This window comes from Melozone crissalis, unplaced genomic scaffold, assembly GCF_028551555.1.
Source record: "Melozone crissalis strain CALT ecotype California unplaced genomic scaffold, PUWL_Pcris_2 ptg000027l_1, whole genome shotgun sequence".
Lineage (NCBI taxonomy): Eukaryota > Metazoa > Chordata > Aves > Passeriformes > Passerellidae > Melozone > Melozone crissalis.
Genome location: NW_026535805.1, coordinates 77,177,095 through 77,194,023, shown reverse-complemented (window position 1 = coordinate 77,194,023; position 16,929 = coordinate 77,177,095). Strand labels below are relative to the sequence as shown.

General features: G+C 37.7%; 1 protein-coding gene across 1 annotated transcript in view; it reads left to right on the top strand.

The window, feature by feature from the left end:
* CD109 (CD109 molecule) overlaps positions 1–9,576 on the top strand; it is a 65,668-nt gene extending 56,092 nt beyond the window's left edge. Inside the window, exons 30-33 of the mRNA XM_054279971.1 lie at positions 1,737–1,873; positions 5,894–6,050; positions 6,468–6,570; positions 8,943–9,576. Coding sequence (XP_054135946.1) covers positions 1,737–1,873; positions 5,894–6,050; positions 6,468–6,570; positions 8,943–9,133 — 588 coding nt within the window. The 3' untranslated portion in view covers positions 9,134–9,576. The remainder of the gene's footprint in view (positions 1–1,736; positions 1,874–5,893; positions 6,051–6,467; positions 6,571–8,942) is intronic.
* The last annotated feature ends 7,353 nt before the right edge of the window (positions 9,577–16,929 follow it).

Below are 16,929 nucleotides of genomic sequence, written 5' to 3'. Positions count from 1 at the left end.
AATCTTCCTTAGGAGGCCTGCTGAAAGTCTTGAAAGAAACATGTTTCTTCTGTGAGCTGGACTTGACACATGACTAAAATAATTGGCATGGCCTGTGCCAATTGGCCTCCTTCTTGGAAGGAAGGAGAATGCCACTAAAATCTAGAACCAGCAACAAGGGGAGGGTGGACAGGCTCAAACAAGGGTGGGTATGGGCAAAGTGGATAGGTGAACAAGATCTCCTCAATCTCCTCATGAGGTATAGAGAGGGAATGAGGAAAAAACCTCAGAATTCCCTGTTACTCATTACTGGAAACAGTGACTGTTTTTTCCACTCAGTATATTTTTGCTGGACTTAGGCAGAGGACTGAATGCTATTTAGTGTGATGGTACTGAAATAGGTACATGATGAAATGCACACACATTTCTCCATTACCATTTGAATGGATGTTGAGTACTCAAAATGGACAGAAAATATTGGAGATGTTTTCATTGAATTCACATGCTCAGTCAAGCTCATTTATGCTGCTAGTTAGAGAAGAAAAGGGATAGGCATTGATTAGAGGATTATAAATGTGCCATATTTTTAAAAGTATAGCACAATTGATAGTGTCAGCTACTATTTGAAGCATCACTCTCTTTCAGAACACTAGCTTTTAATTTTCTCTCCTTCAGCCTCTCACCAGAACTGGTTGCACTACACACAAGACTGGACCAGTTCTGCCTTTAGCTTTGGCAGTTGCCTTTTAAAACTTAAGAAATGCATTTGCTCATTTTGTTAATTTAATGTGAGTTTCTGTATAATAGCCTTCTGTCCCCAATGTGAGTGTGTATACAGAAGAAGGCTTTAATTAAACTCTGTGTTGTGAAAATGTTTGCCTTTATTGTCGTGAGGAATAGGGAAAAGAAAGACCATAACAGCAATAGCTTATTCCATGAAAATACTAGCTGATTGACCTGTTCAGTATGTGGTTTCAGAACTTCCTGCCTTGGCAGTAAATTCCCATTCATTAAGTTTTTTCTGGCAAAAGTTAAAACAGTTTTGTTTCTATGGTGACAGATTGTTGAGGCACTGCTTTTTGTGTGCCTTCAACTGGCAGGCTTTCTCGATTGGTTTCATCCTTGGTACTGCCTTCTCCTGGGGAGCAGTTGTGCATGATGAATCTTCACAGCTGCACCATGGCTGTCCTGAGTGCTGCTGCAGAATTGGCTCTGCACTCTTACAGCATGCTAAATTCAGCAGTGTTGGGCAGGGCAATGGGAATTATGTGTAGAGATTGAAAGAAGGAGCATAATTTTTGTATCAAGAAGTGAGAGGCATAGCAACAAAAGCAAAAATCAGAAATTAAAGATGATTCCCTCCCTCATCCAGATAAAACACATAGTATGGTGAGGGGGTTCTTCTTTGCTTCTGGTAGAAAAATAAGCAGAGAGTGGCTAAAATAACTCCCCTTGCAAGACCCCAATATGCATTTTGCTTGGCTAGAGAAAAGGGAATGAAAAGTGCTTCTGGAAAATCACAGTCCTTCTACAATGGTTTTAGGTAGCAAATGGAAAATTGTCAGTCCGAATTTGAAGGTATGACACAGGGGCTTGTCCAAGTTATAGGTTAGCAAGTCAATTATGGGCTAGCAGGTCTGTGCAAATGTGTGTTTTCTCATGTGAACACTCCTCTGGTGTTACAGTGCTAGCAACTTGGTGTTTAAACCACACTGATTTGCTTTGTGTCACCTGATATCTGTACTTGCAATCCACAGCTGAATGTTATGTACAACACAAAGCACACTGATCAGACGCTCAGATCTTCCCAAAATCCAGAAGCCTTTGACTTGAATGTTGATGTAAAAGATGATAAAGATGATACAAACCACTTGACTTTGAATGTGTGCACAAGGTAGGTAAATCAGTTGGAGCTTCTCATACACGTTTGTATATACCAACTTTAGATTGCTTTTAATAAACTGAGTTATCCATTTGTTTGTATGAATTTACTAATGTCTGGGATATAAATGTATACCTGAAGAAGATAAAAATTACTTTGCACAAATGATAGTAGTGAAACTATGAATCAATTTATAAATCAATTTTTGCTGGCCAGGTGATTTTTTTTTACTATTTTGCATAAAGATCGAAGTACCCTAAATGTTAGAGGAATGTGGAAGAGTTTGTGTGAAATACAAGAAAAAACTCAACAGTTTCTTTGGTGCAAGTGCTTTTGAGCTATAGGTATGTGTGTGGAGAGACTTGAAAATTGGATCAGTATCTCTGCGTTCTAACTTCAGTAGCAAGCTGTGACAAGGGCCTATTACTCTTACCTTTCATGAAAACAATCCTTTGCTTTTAATACAGAAGTAGATACTTTTTTTGTAAAGAGAGAAGTAAGTTCTAAAGTGCTGAAAACACCATGAAGTAATCATTCTTTTTTTCATCTCCATAATTAACTCACTCAGAACGATTTTGGCAGGAATCAAAATCCATATTTACATAGTAATAAATTCCCATTGCCTTATTGTGCAACTATCTTTGTGGTCTTTCATTCACCAGTAGCAAGGAACTTGGTAATAGACTACAATACATTATTCTAGATTTGAAAGAGGTGGAAAGTTTTCCACCCAGGCTAATTCTGTTCTTTTTGCTGGATAAGGGAGAGGGGGCAGGAGGATATGGGAGAACATGTGCATCCGGGGTGATGGTTCTTGTTCAGTAATCAGCTACTAAAAACTGAGCTGAGCCTACTCAAGTATCATCTCAGGGACCACAGGACAGCCACCTGGTGTTACCTGGATAGAATTTACATCACATGAGAATAGGTGACTTTGAACTGAGTATTCCTAGATCAGCCAGTCAATCAAGTTATTTCTTTGACTGCTTTGTGCCTCCATTTTGCTTGCTGTGGAAGTGTTCATACACATATTTCTGTCTTCTGTCTTTTATAATCCACAATAATGTTGTTGAGATGACTGCATTTGTTGTATTTAAGGATTTCATCCATTTGTGAATACTTTCTCTAGAAACACTGTTTTTTTCTTGTGGCATTATGCATATTAGATATGTAACATCTTGTTACATTCCTTGTAAATGCAAGATTTGCAAAGTACCATCTGATCCACCATGATTCCTCTTACATGCCCTTCATCCACACCCTCTTTTTGCTATTTCTTTAAACTTTGTACACCATATGCCTTGAACTATTCTTGTGCTCTGCCTTCCACAAGGGAGCTGTGACTGGAGATGAGCCTCTAGGTGACACCAGCATACAAATAATCAGCTATAGAGAATATTATTTCAGTACAGAGCATTGATTTAATTTGGGAAATAGCCAGCAGGCATAAAGCCAGAGCTCTGTTTTTATATGTTTCTAGTATCCAGTTCAGTGAAACAGATGGTGGGCAGAGACGCTAGAATACATGAGAGCTCTTGAAACAGAACAGGCTTGTTATCTTTTAAACTTTTCTCTGAAGTGTCAACAGTATTCTAAAGTCTAGCACAAACTCCTGACATGTAAAGGGTTTACATGCTGAGTTTTGGGCAACTCTCTAGCTAAGACCTTTCGCTTAAAATACAGAGAAGAAGTGCTCCATCTCTCTGGGGATCTTCTAGGGTGGTGATGCTTTAATTGCCAAGTGTTCAAAAAAGAGAGGGAAATCTAGTGACATTGAAAAGCAGCCTCAAGAGATTACTTGGAACATTTTGATAGTTCCAACATCAGTTCCATCAACTCTTATTGTGAGAAGTGGACGGGTACTTTGAGGAAGTCTGTTTAAATTGCTTAGGCTATGGCTTCATCTCTGATTGCTGAGCTTCATAGACGAGTCACCTTCCTCTTCTTTTCCCTATAAACTGTATATAATACATGCCTTATCTATATTTCTAAATTAGTTTAAAGTTGCCTGCTTAGGATCTTTATAATATGATCTGGCTTTCTAGTAGAGAAACCAATACAAAAAGGCTGTTGAAATCTCAACGCATGGGTGTGTATAGTCTAGCTGTGGCTATGCATCTAGTTGTGGGTATACGTAGTTAGGTACTGAAGGCTTCAACTTCACAATTTTTTTTCTTTAATCTGGAGAATATCCACCTTCTCTCAGCAAGCTTGATAGGGGTTGGCTATGGTCTTCTTAACTGGTATTATTTATGACACTCGAGCAGATGATGTCTCATTCAAATTGAAGTGGTTCTTGGTTAGAGGAGCTAACACACCCTCTCTGGGAGGCAAATACCCAGGACTACTAGTTTTTTCTAAGTCTTATTGCCTGCATACCTTTTCCAGGCATGGGAAACTGATCACTGATGGTTCAATTTACACTCTCATTTCTGCTTTCTGCCTACATTAGCTTGGTTTTGTTTTCTCTTTGTATCATCTCTGAGAGGGTCTCACCCTGATTTCATATTGCTGAAGAGCTGAAACATAAAGTTCAACTGAAAATATTATCCGTTTTCCTCAGGTCCAAGTTTCAAGTCTGTCTTTCTCTTACTGATCATTCTTGCATGATGATTCTTTTCCCTTTTTTTAAGAGACCATGGATTTGAAGAGATGGTACCACAACCCACCTCCAAGGCTGCCTCTCTTCCTTTTTTTGAGAGGCAGATCCTCATAAATTCTAGGGATATATCTAATTCACTCCTTGACAGTACCAAGATAGTTTGGTTCCCTGTTGGTGTTTTAGTAGCACCCCAGGCTGGCTAGACGCTCGGATATTTTATTCTCCTCTTATTGGTAATTATGCAGAAATAATTACATCCAGTTCCAATTCAATTATTTATTTTCAATAGCAGCTACTTTGGCACAGCACATCATCAAACAGATGGTTTCAGTTGTTTCTAATCTTGTGAGCCAACTGAAGTCAGCAGTTGTGCTGTATTTCTTTCAAAGTTGTATCTGCCTTGAATCAGCCAGGCTTAACAGCATTGCTTTGAAAGCAACTCGTCCCTTTTATTTTTTTTTTAACTACCCAGCTTTACAAAGAAATAATTTAATTACTTTCAATACTGCCAGGCTTTCAAAATGAGGATTGGAGACACTTTTATTTTAGTGGAAAAATAATCATTTACCTTCTGTTCTAAGGCCGGGGAAACTTTTCTGCTACCTGCTTTATTTAAAGGAGTAGAATTTTTTGCAGGTCATTTAGGTGACACTTGTAGCACAGAGCACCATAAGTACATTTTGATACATCTTTTATGCACCATAGTGTGCAAGACTTGCTCAATAGAGCAAACTCCAGCATCTGGTTTTTACATTGGAAGAAGATATAATAGTAAGCATTATTTAGGAAAAAAAAAGGGACTCAACTTATTAAATCTTCTTCCAAATGTGGATTAATAACATGGCTATGCATTCTAAAACTGAAACTTTGTGAAATAATTTGGTGATGACTTTGTTAATGGTACCATCAGTCTCTGTAAAGGAAATATGAAAAGGTCTGGGAGACTTCTTTGGTGTACACACATGTATCTTGACCTCCAAAATGAATAAAAGCAAACCAATGCATCCATAAGAGGAAATACATATATTTCAGTACAGGAATTCCTACAGCAGTTTCTTAATTGCTTCTTTTGAAATGTGTTTAATTGCAATAGTTTCTGCATATTTGTAAGATAAACCTGTACTAATAGGTGCCGATTGAAAGTTCCTCATGGTGTCAGTGTAGTCTCTCACATGATTTATGTATTGCAGTTTTCTCAGTTCTAAACCAGCTTTTGCATATGTGTCTAAAATTAGCTGGAAAAATAATTGAGAAATTACTTATTAGCTCTTTATTGTTAGACATTTTCTTGTCAGTATTTTGTTCCATTTCTTTCCCAAGTATTAAGCATTATTACTGCATTAGTTGGGACTTAAAGATCGAATGTTTTCTTTGGAGAGTGGGCTACTGTATTTCTACTAAAAGTTTCTTTGTCTCTGTGTTTTGAAAAGGTACTTTGGCTCTGGCTCGGCTCCCAGTAGTGGTATGGTCCTCATGGAGGTTGGCTTACTCAGTGGTTTCTCTGTGTCACCAGATTTTGTTCCATTAGACAGTACAGTTAAGAAGACGGAAAAGGATAATGGAAAAGTCAACCTATACTTTGACTCTGTAAGTTGGAAATAACAAAGAAATGTGTTTGTGGTGATTTTCATCTTGACTCTGACATTGTTAGGCTTAAATTTGGAATGGCATTATGATTGTGTTCACCAGGGAAAATCAACATCTGCTATTTACATGGAATTAATAGTTCTTCTCGTTTTGAGTGAGACTGATTGGATAGGTGCAACTCAATTTTATTTGTAAGGACTTTCTAAATTAGACCTCTTAAAAATCACACATAAGAAGGCAGACATTTAATGAAGTCTGTAATTTAACCAAAATGACTGCAAATAAGATAATCATCTTTATATACATCCTGACTCTTAAGCCTTTAGAAATGGACTACCACTGAGCTAAAAGTCCTTAGCTCCTCCATGAAGCCACCATCCCATGGGTTCTCAGGAAGTTTCTCTTCTGTTTTCCTAGCTAAATGAAACACAGGTTTGTGTGGATATTCCAGCTGTGAGAGACTTCAAGGTGGCAAATATCCAAGATGCTTCAGTGACTGTACTGGATTACTATGAACCTAGTAAGTGCCAGTCATTTCAAATTTAATAATTCAGAAGTTTAAAAGAAAGTTTCTTCTTGTGGGAATAGGAGAAATTTTAGTGAAGAAAAAGCTGCTTTGAACTGTGGTCTTTTAGGACATTTACATGCCCAATTTGCTAACAAGTAATAGTGTTTTCACATATCTGCTGTCCTAATGGGTTGATTCCTCAACTGTTGAAAATTGTTTGGCCCAGTATGTTCCCAAAACTATCAAAATGAAGCAGGAGCTTCACTGTGATTCACTTACCAAGTTAATAATACCTCTCCAGTAGCTTTGCCATCTGTTTCTTACTTAAACTAAGAGTCCTTCTTGGGAGAAAATGCCAGTGTTTTGACTTCTGTTGTTACCTAAAAAAGGTGTACATTGAAAAAGGAGTTTTAAAGGGCTTTTTTATTGAGAGCGGGCTTTGGGTTGGTTTGCATGTTTGTTTGTATTTTTGGGGGGTTTTTGTTTGTTTTTTGTTTGTTGTTGTTGTGTATGAGTGTATTATATGTATTATTAGTATGTGCTGTGTAGAGTGTGTTTTAGAGATGGGCAACAATTTACAAAGGCATTTTTCAGAATTAAAAGCAAGAAAAAAATTACAGGCTACTGGAGAAGATACTAGGTTTTCACTACATGAACCACTTGGTACATTATTAAGGATTTGGGCTTGGTTTGAGATAAGGCGTAAAGAAGTTGTATAGGCAATTTTTTCATGCTTTTTTTTAGCTCAGTACAAAAGACAACCAGATATGATGTGTGCTACTTCAGCTAGATGAAGATCACATTTATTCTATATAGGCTGAAATTATTGTTCATTTACAGAATTTTAAAGTAAAATAGGAAATTAATGGTTATAAGTACACTGCCCATTAATTAGACCATGTTTAAGGGCTAGAGCCTTAAAAAATTACAGCAAATTTTTATTTGAGAGAAACACTCAAGCCCTAGAATTAGAGGCTGAAATGAGTTTCGAGTTCCTAGGAGAAGAGCTCAGGATCTAATCTTTCATAAGAATGCTATTAGATAGAATAATAAATATGTTTGTTGCAAAGTTACAGGTAAATGCACATGTAAATATTTTAATTATATTAATAAATTTAATTCATAAATTCTCAGTTAGCAAACTAATATTAAGAACCAAAATTTATATTATGAAATCAGAGCTGTAATTTTTTAATCAGAGCTGCACAAATCTTTAATTTCAAGATAATGATTTGTGGAAATATTATTTTACAGGACACCATTCCTATCAATATATAGCAAAGATATATTATTGATCAATAGATATATATATATATGCCATGATTGAGTTCTTTTGGGAGGATTCTTTCCAGTCTAATAGAGGAATGTGATTTTATTTTAAATTATTATTTTCCATCACTGTTTTAGTTGGTGACCCAAGCAGCAGGGATATATTTTATGTGATAATGACAGATTCATGTCATATTCAGAGCTAGGAAATGCTCTGGAATTTATTGATAAATGTGATTTTGTTGTGGCAAATAGTACAATTGACAAATGTGTAAGAGCTGTCTTGGATGTCAGTTCAGCAGTATTCTCTTATCTGACATTTTATAACTAGCTGGATGTCACTGTTTGGTAAAGATTTTGGCCCTTAAAATTACATGTTTTTAAATACCCTGAGACTTGTAATAAAAATGAATGTAATTCAATACCTGTAATAATCAGGTAAAAAATGCTACTACTAAAAAAAAAAGAGGTTGCAAGGTCTCTAGTTGGAAGGACAAAAAAAAAAAAAAAAAAAGGCCACTATGAGGAAGAAGCTTTGCAAAAGCTTGTTCTGTGAGCCATTACCATGTATTGATGTTTTTGAAATGAAATGATTAAATGAATGATTTCTAGTCTGGCTCTGTAGCAATCCTTAAGGGAATGGGAGAGTAAAATACAAGAGCAGGACCTAGGTTAGGTAAGCAGTCCCAGATTCAGGAGGCTGGAGCTCCCATACATGATAGTGAGAGAAAGCATCAGTTAGAAAAGAACTGGCTCTTAAATATGATAGCCAGCAGCTTGCCAGGTAAAGCATCTGAGTTCCTTTGTCATGTAGGTAGGGACAAAATTCCTTTCAAAATGTTTTTCCAAGGTTTGTGAACAGATTGTGTAACAGTTGAGATTGAGTCTATGAAAGTGTGCCTTTCACCAGGTGTTGGCCTGAATATATTGAGATGTTCTGGGTGAAGAAAAATGAGTAATGGCTGGGCTTAAGTATCTGGGAAGTGTTTTGCAGTGCATGGTGAGCTCTGTGTCAGAGTTGAGTGGATCCTTTAAAAATGATTTCTTTTTGAAGCTGGGTTCTTGGTTAATTTCCAGAAGTTCATTAACTGATGTTAATTAACCTTTCTGAACAGGAAGAAGAGCAGTGAGAAGCTATAATTCAGAAGTAATGCAAAGTATAACCTCTTGTGACTTCTGTGAAAGTGATTGCCACCTTTGCCACAGAGATGGTTCTGCAGCTTTGCTTCAGCACTCTTCATTGGCCTCCTTGTTCTGTGTACTCTTTGTCCTTCATGTAAACTTGCTGTGCAGTTGGGTGCTGTAAAAGGAAACAGATTATGTTTCACATCTAAGGTTTCCATAAATTATCCAAAGAAAATTTTATGTTCAGATACCAGCCTGTCTTTAGTGATTACCATGACCAAACTCCTGCTGTGTTCAGGGAGAGCTGGGCTGGCCCATATGGTAAATTTCTGGCTGTGCCAGAAAACTTCTAAAAGTGTCTGCTGGAAAAGCTTTCCAAATGTTAGTTTCATACTGAATTTATTTTCTGAAGAAGCACAGAGTTACTGAGAAAGCAGTGTGATAAAAAGTAAGCTTAGCTCCATATTCCCACTTTGTTTTTACCCCAGCTTCCAACTGTGCTTATTTTTTAGGGATGTTAGTTTACCATGCTTTTCCAAAGCACTATCTGCTTCTCCATTAGGGTGTTGATAAGCAATGATAGGAGCTTGATATCAGAGCACACTTTGTTCTGTTCTGAAGATGTGACACTCAACATTAATACTGAATTTCTCTGTGTGCTCTCATGGGGAATAATATGAAAAAAAAAAGACGCTGGCTTCAGAGCAAATCCAAGAGCCAAAAAGTACTGCATTTACAAACTGCTGGATGCTCCAGAAATCTGTCAGTCTTCTTCTTTTTTTTTTTTTTTTTTTTTTTGTTTTGAATCATTACAGAGCAGGTAGGTGGATTTTTTTGTCAATTCATAAGCTAATAATGCTTGAAAATAACGCCTCAGGATGTTCTAATGCATTTTACTCTGAAAAGCTTTTTACTGTAAACATGTCAAAGATAAAGTCTGTTTATCAGACTTCATTTTTACAGGGTTATTCAGAAATAAATGCAATTCTCTTTCCGTGTGAGAATGCTGGTGTCAGCTGGCATATATCTATGGCCAGATGAAGGAAGTTTGCTTTGAACCTGTTCTGGTTTTTTTGATATCTCCTGGAAGTGCTCTGGGGCATCATTTGCGCTTTCAGCGTCACCTTGTCAGCAGTTCAGGTGGCATAGCCCAAACAGTTGTTTACTGCTCTCAGTGCCATGTGAGTTGGTGGCCCTGGTGCCATCTGTGCCCCTATTGCTGGTGGTGGGAGAGGCTTTTAGGAGGCATGGGCTGCATATGCACTCAGTCCAGCCAAACAATTCACACACTTCCTTTACTTTAACCACATCCATGTGTGCTCAAGTGCTCTGCTGAAGTGGAATGAAGGAGAGGGATGGTGAAAAGTAGCAGGCACTTCTACACCCAAACCTGCCCTTTGCACATGGGGAGAATTACAGATCTCTGTGAGTGTGGAAATGTGTGAGCTTGGGAGCTTGTTGCTCCTGAGTGAGTGTACAAATGCCTTTGTTGTCTGGCAGCCAGTCTGTCCTTCTTGTACACTACCTGTAATATCTAATGCTTATTTCTTTTTGATAAGGCAGCCAAGCTGTTACACTCCTAGTTACTGAAATGAAGTTAATAGCTGTCATGCTGACTAAGAGAGGTGGAAATTTTAATTGTTATTGATTCCCTTTCTTTCATACCTTTTTTAGACGGAGTGTGTTTTTGCGCACATGTAATAATATGGCAGTCACTTTCCTTGAGCAATTTCTAATTTTTATTCCATTTTTTCTACTGCTTAAAATGTATATTTTTGTATTTATGGTCATCTATAATGTTGTTCACAAAGGAAATTTTGCATATTAGCATGGGAAGAGGCCTGAACTTCCTTGACTTGGGGTGCCTTCTATAACCAATGTATACATTTTCACTGCAGAACTAGTTTAGATGGGGTTATTTGTTTTACTTCACCTGTTTTTGGAATTTACAATGTTTTTCACAAATCTGGGGTTCTGTCCTATTTCTTAGGTAGAACTTAGTCCTGCTGCTTCATGGTCTTTCATGCTTTTCACTTGTCCTTGGTCTGTTTTGGATTTAGCCTTTTGAGTAGTTAATTAGTGCCTGAGCAGAGTGTGTGTGCTGCTCTGACCCACATGAAGTAATATATTTATTGAAGCCAAACACACTGCTTAGTCAGCTGGATGCAGGATCTTACCCCTGTAAGCCATTCACTTGGTTACATGGGTCCAAGGCTGAGAGAAATGAAGATACAGAATTAAACACAACTCTACATCTCAAATCCTTTATTCATTTATGGGAGCCTAAATCTGACTGTGCCAAGTTTGTAAGATCTGGAAAAAATTCTCATCTAAACTGGGATGTGGTTTTTTGTTCGTTTGATTTGTGACCTATGAAAGTTGGTCTTCTCTTGTCTTTGAGAACAGCATACTTGACATGTCATTTGTCTCCTTTTAATATAATTTCAAAAACCTAAAGCTCACATACTTCCAGGTGTTACTATGTGCAGGGCTTCTAATAGGGACATTGGTACCTGATTAATGATAGGATAAAGGGGGTTATTTTCTAGACAAGATGTTTTGGAGATAAATTGCTCTGTTGAAGTAGATAGTAGGAATAAATTAGTTCTGTTTTGCATGCAGTCCAATCTTCCTGAAAATCCTCCAAGAAAAACAGATTTAAACTGCTTAGTTGAGTTTTGGACAGTGCAGCTTTTACTAGTATTCCCTTACATTTATTTTTCAGACAAACAACACATGTTTTTAAATGACTTTTGGCTGCCTTGCACACTATATTAAGAATCATCAGTCATGATGTACCATGTCAGGGAAATTGTTGGAGTCAGTGAATAAACATCCTCTTTTATTTTACTTCATTCTATACAGAAGGCATTTTATTGCAGGCATCCAAATCTGCATCTGTATCAAGCTATTTTAAAGAAAGCATGTACATTGTATGACTGTAAACAAATGTTTACACTAGGTGGCCTTTAACATTCCTGCATCAGTGCCTTCAGTCACTTTGCAGTAGTGACTTTGAATGAGTTGCAGAGAATAAAATTTGTACTGTGGTGGCAGTGAATGGAATATTATTTGGCATAGTGACTTTTTTTTTTGTTTTCCTCATTGTTGTATGGGAACCTTTACACAAATGTTCAGCATATATATTATCCCCATTGCTCTATGACACCCATTTTGGATGTTAGGGGGGCCGTGCTCCCACTGAAGTTAATAGGAAATCTTGTAGTAAAAAGTCTTTTGGAGCTCTTTAGCAATAAGGTCTACAAGGTTTTAAGAAGTGATGCTAAAAAAAACCAGTAATGAACAGGTATTTTGTGATGGCATCTTCATATTGTGTTGTCTGAGCATTTCTGCTGTTCATTGAAATCTGAGTGTATGCTGGTATTTCGCGTGCCCTTTTCAGCCACAGGGTGTCAATGGACATGGTCTGTCTAGGGCTCTTAATATGCTATTCAATCAGTAAGAGATATTTATTTAGGATTGAGTCTATGATGTATTTTAAAGGTGTTCCCCCTGAATTCTGCCTCTGCTGTCATCCATGATCTTAGCTGAGGGTTTCTCTGCAGGTTTTGATATGGGTGTCATTTAGAGATCTTCTGTATTAAATGCTGTAGTACAGAACAGGGAACGAGTGCTGCTTAACAAGTTTAGAGCACCTCAGAATCTGCAGGCTGGGCCAGTTTGGTTCCGCACCACCATGGAATTGTTTATGTTGGAAAAAACCTTTAAAATCATTGGGTCCAACCATTAAGCCAGCTTTGCCAAGTCTGCCACTAAATCATGTTTCCAAGTGCTACATCTACACTCTTTCTAAAAACCCCCAGGGATAGTGACACCACTTCTTCCATTGGCAGCCTGTTCTGATGCTTAACAGTGAAGAAATTTTTCCCAATATCCAATCTAGACCTCCCCTGGCACAGCTTGTATCAAACAGAAGCAGTGTGGGTATTCCCAGTTAGCTTCCATACCACATGCTCCTGTTCACATCACAAGCAGGAGTTTGTGGCTTGTGCACATCAGCACCACAGGATGAAAGGGGGAGGTGGCCAGACAGGTGCAGGAGAAACAGGAGAGGCAGATCCATAGAATCATAGAATGTGAAGGAGTTGGACGGGACCGTAAGATCATCTTGTTCCAGCTCCTCTGCTGTGGGTAGGGACATCTCCCACTGGAGCAGGTTTCTCAAGGCCTTGCCCAGCCTGGCCTTGAGCACTGCCAAGGTTGGGGCATCCACAACCTCCCTGGGCAACCTGTTTCAACATCTCACTACCCTCACATTAAAAAGCTCCCTAATAGCTAGTCTAAGTTTCCCTTCTTTCAGTTGGAGCTCACTTCTCCTTGTCCTGTTACTACAGTTCCTCACAGAGTCCCTTTCTGGCTTCCCTGCAGGCCCCCTCCAGACACTGGAAGGTTGCTGTGAGGTCTCCACACAACCTTCTCTTCTCCAGGTGAACAATCCTGAATTTCCCAGCCTGTCTTCACAGGGGAATCTACCCTGGAGAAGTGCTTCAGTCCTCTTGTCAGCCTCATGGCCTCTGAACTTGCTCCTACACTTCCATGTCCTTCTTAAATTACAGGCCTCTCTTTTGCCTTGAAAGTCACTGTTGACAATCAAACCTAAAATAAAAAATTTGGCTTTATTCAGTTATCAAAATATTATCCTAGCAATATTTCTCTGAGTGGGTTGTTCAAGTTGGTATGAATATTGACAACATTTGATTTTAGCTGAATCCTGCAGAAAGCAGATGCATATACGTAGCTGTTATAGGCTGCAGTGTTCTGCAGTGTGTAATGTATGTGCATAAACACAAGATCTGCACAGTGCCCAAACCAACAATGCAGTGTAATGTTCTATTTTTAGGAAAGAATATATATTAGAAAGCAGCTAGTGCCTAATGGCATAATTTTTCTGTCTGAAACGCTAAGAAAGAGGATTCAATTTTAATTCTAATGACTAACATTATTTTGTTATAACATTTCTTCTTCTACCATTAGTTCTTATGCAGTGAACCAAGTCTATATGATCTGAAGATTTTGAAATTAGGTCCTTAATTTATCTATAAAATGTAACAGCAGTTGTTTCCTTTTCCCCATATCAAAATACTTTATTTTGTTTCTTGTTAATGTATTTCTGTGTGCCAAATGGAAATGCCATTGCTCTATTGCTATTCTATGCAATGAAATAAAGACTGATAGTATGCTGTATGAGATTAATCTAATGATTATTTTTCCTATAGATAGCTTGTTTTCAGATAGGTATGAGCATTAATGCCTTATGTACTGCATTTGAGTCACCAGTACTCCAGTTTAAGGTTTATCTTTGAATTCAAATAATTTGCTGTATTTCTTAGTAGCTACCCAAAAACTTCATCAGCATTGCTAATATCTTATAATATTATAATATGAACTGGATTTTTTGTTGTGGTTTTTAGCTTTCTTAGGTTGTATGGGATATTAAATACAAAGAAGAAAATCAAAATATGCTGGCTCAGTGGAAGTATATAAGCAGGTATAATGTTCTACTGACTGACACATCTCTTCTTTTTCCATATCAGGCCTTTAAAAATTTGAACTAAAATTCTTGACTGCCTTGAGACATAGGCAGATACCCAATTTGATCTAAGTTAGGATCATCATTCAGATTTCCACTTTTGATCAAATCAGAAATCATAGAAAAAGAATGCTTTTATGAGCTGTTTTGAGCAAACGGAGGTGAACTAACATGCCAACTATGCAAACAGCTTTTCTCTTTTCAAGTAATAAAGCAAATGTTAAGGAACAAGACTATTTCAAGGGACTTTGGAAGATTGTCATTAGTTTATTTTTCTTCAAATAAAGTTTGCAATAGCTATTTTTAAATGCTATTAAAGATGACTTTTAATAATATATGTCTAATGTTTGCTTGTTTAACAATACAGCTACTTGTAGTAGATCAGTTTCTCTACACTGCTGACCACTACCCATCCTCAGCACTTTTTAGAGGTTTCCTCATCTGTGTTTTAAAGCTCAGAATTTAATAATATAGATAAAATTTAAAAAATTATTACAACAGTGGCTTCCCTGGTTAGGCTGTAAACAGTCACCTCAATTTAAAAGTCTATTATTTTGTTCAACATGAAGTTATTGCAAAGTTTGCTGGTGTCTGTAAAAGAGGTAGCATAAATAGTCTTATGTGATGAGCTCAGTTCAGGTAAGCCCCTTGTGGTCATGGAGAACATGAGGAACTGTACTGTTGTGTGAAAAGGAGAAAATCATCCAGATACAGAGCTAATTGCTGAAGTGGAAGTAAAAGAGCACCAAGAAATTTTTATGCCAAAATATTTTATACAAACATAATTGAATTGATGTGCAGATATCTTTTTTCAGGTGACCTGCTATTTTAACTGCCATTTTTCATGATTTAGAAGTTTGGTCTCCATGACACTGTCTTTTCCTAATTTTCCTCATAATTCTCTTGCTGTTCCTCCTGCCTGCCCTTGAAAGAGCTTCCTGGCCCATTTCAACTCTGAGGTCAGGATCTGCTAAGCCTCACTTACTCTTTTGCCCTGACCACCTCTGCTATAAGTTCAGTGTCCATTTCTGTGTTGATGTGTCACAGTTCTACCCTTTCCTTCAGAGCCTTTATGACATGTCCAGACTAAAATCTTCTCTGTTCTCATGGAGAAGTAGCTATCAGCTCAAACTCAGAATGAGTAGAAAACACTTTGACTTGTCAGCACAGATTTTTGAAGCTGAAATAATCTTTAACCAACCTAATAGCTTTCTGTGGTACGAGAATTGGCTGTATGCATGAGGATGAACAGTGCACAGACTTTATTAAGGCTTTCTCTCATAATTTTTTTCTGTTTCAATATTGATAGTAGTCCTAAATAAAGCAAATTTGGAATGTGAGATATTCTGATGATAGACCAGTCTCTAGAAAAGTGGTTTTGGAGCGAGCTAAATGTAGAATGGTAAAATGTGGAAGCAGCCAGAGCTTAAGTGTAAATATTTGTGCAGACATACATACCATCCCTTCCTACACAAGAAGTGTTGGGCAGATGCACATGTAAGCAGTACATGAGTGGTGATTCACCTTTCTCCTGCCCCTGGACACCTTTAAAAGAGCTGTGAGCCCCTGCTGAGGATGTGCTCGTGGCGGTGCTCACGCTCAAGCTGCAGTACCCTGCTCCTTGTGCTGTGCTAGCACACACACACACCTGTTCTGCCCTAGCTGGGTGTTCATGTCCTGAAACCAGCCACGATCCTGGGCACGGCTACTTAGCTAAGTGAGGATTTTAATATGTCTGAAGCAAAGAATGAGAAATCATATCCCTAATAAAGAGGAATAAAATTACATAAGAAAGAGCCTCTTGATCTGATTCTCAACAGCTGCCTACCAGGGAGACTGTATGGATTTTCCTGGGGATTCTTCTGGCTCACACTGATGGAAAGAGAGGACTGAGCTGATGGATACTTTAGGTAAGTGGATAGACATTTTGTCATATTTTTTTTAGACAGGAATGCTCACTTAAAATGCTGGATCAAGTGGCAAAGATAGCAATATAAACACATATGGAAATAATGTACTAAGAAAGCTCTGTGGTTTCATATGCAGAAGAAGATAGAAGCCAACTCTAGCTCAGTGGGCAGCTAATTAAGCCAGAGATCTCTCTGTACATTGTTTTCTAAGTTCAGTGCAAGAGCATGTATCAGCAAGATGCCATGTGATTTTCCCCTTACAGTTCACACTTTGATTTCAGGAATGAACTATGCATCATCCCCATCATGATTATTTAAAGATGGGGTGGATGGATGTTAGATGAGTGTCAGTGTGACAAATATGTCTTGTTTGTGTGGATGATCATTGTCCTTGATCGGTTGTTCACATGTAGTTTAGGTCTCATTTTTCTGTTCCTGATTTTAATTGAATCTTAGAATAATAAAAACACATATGCTTTTACTGTTCAACAGCATGAAGTTTTATTGAGACAGTTG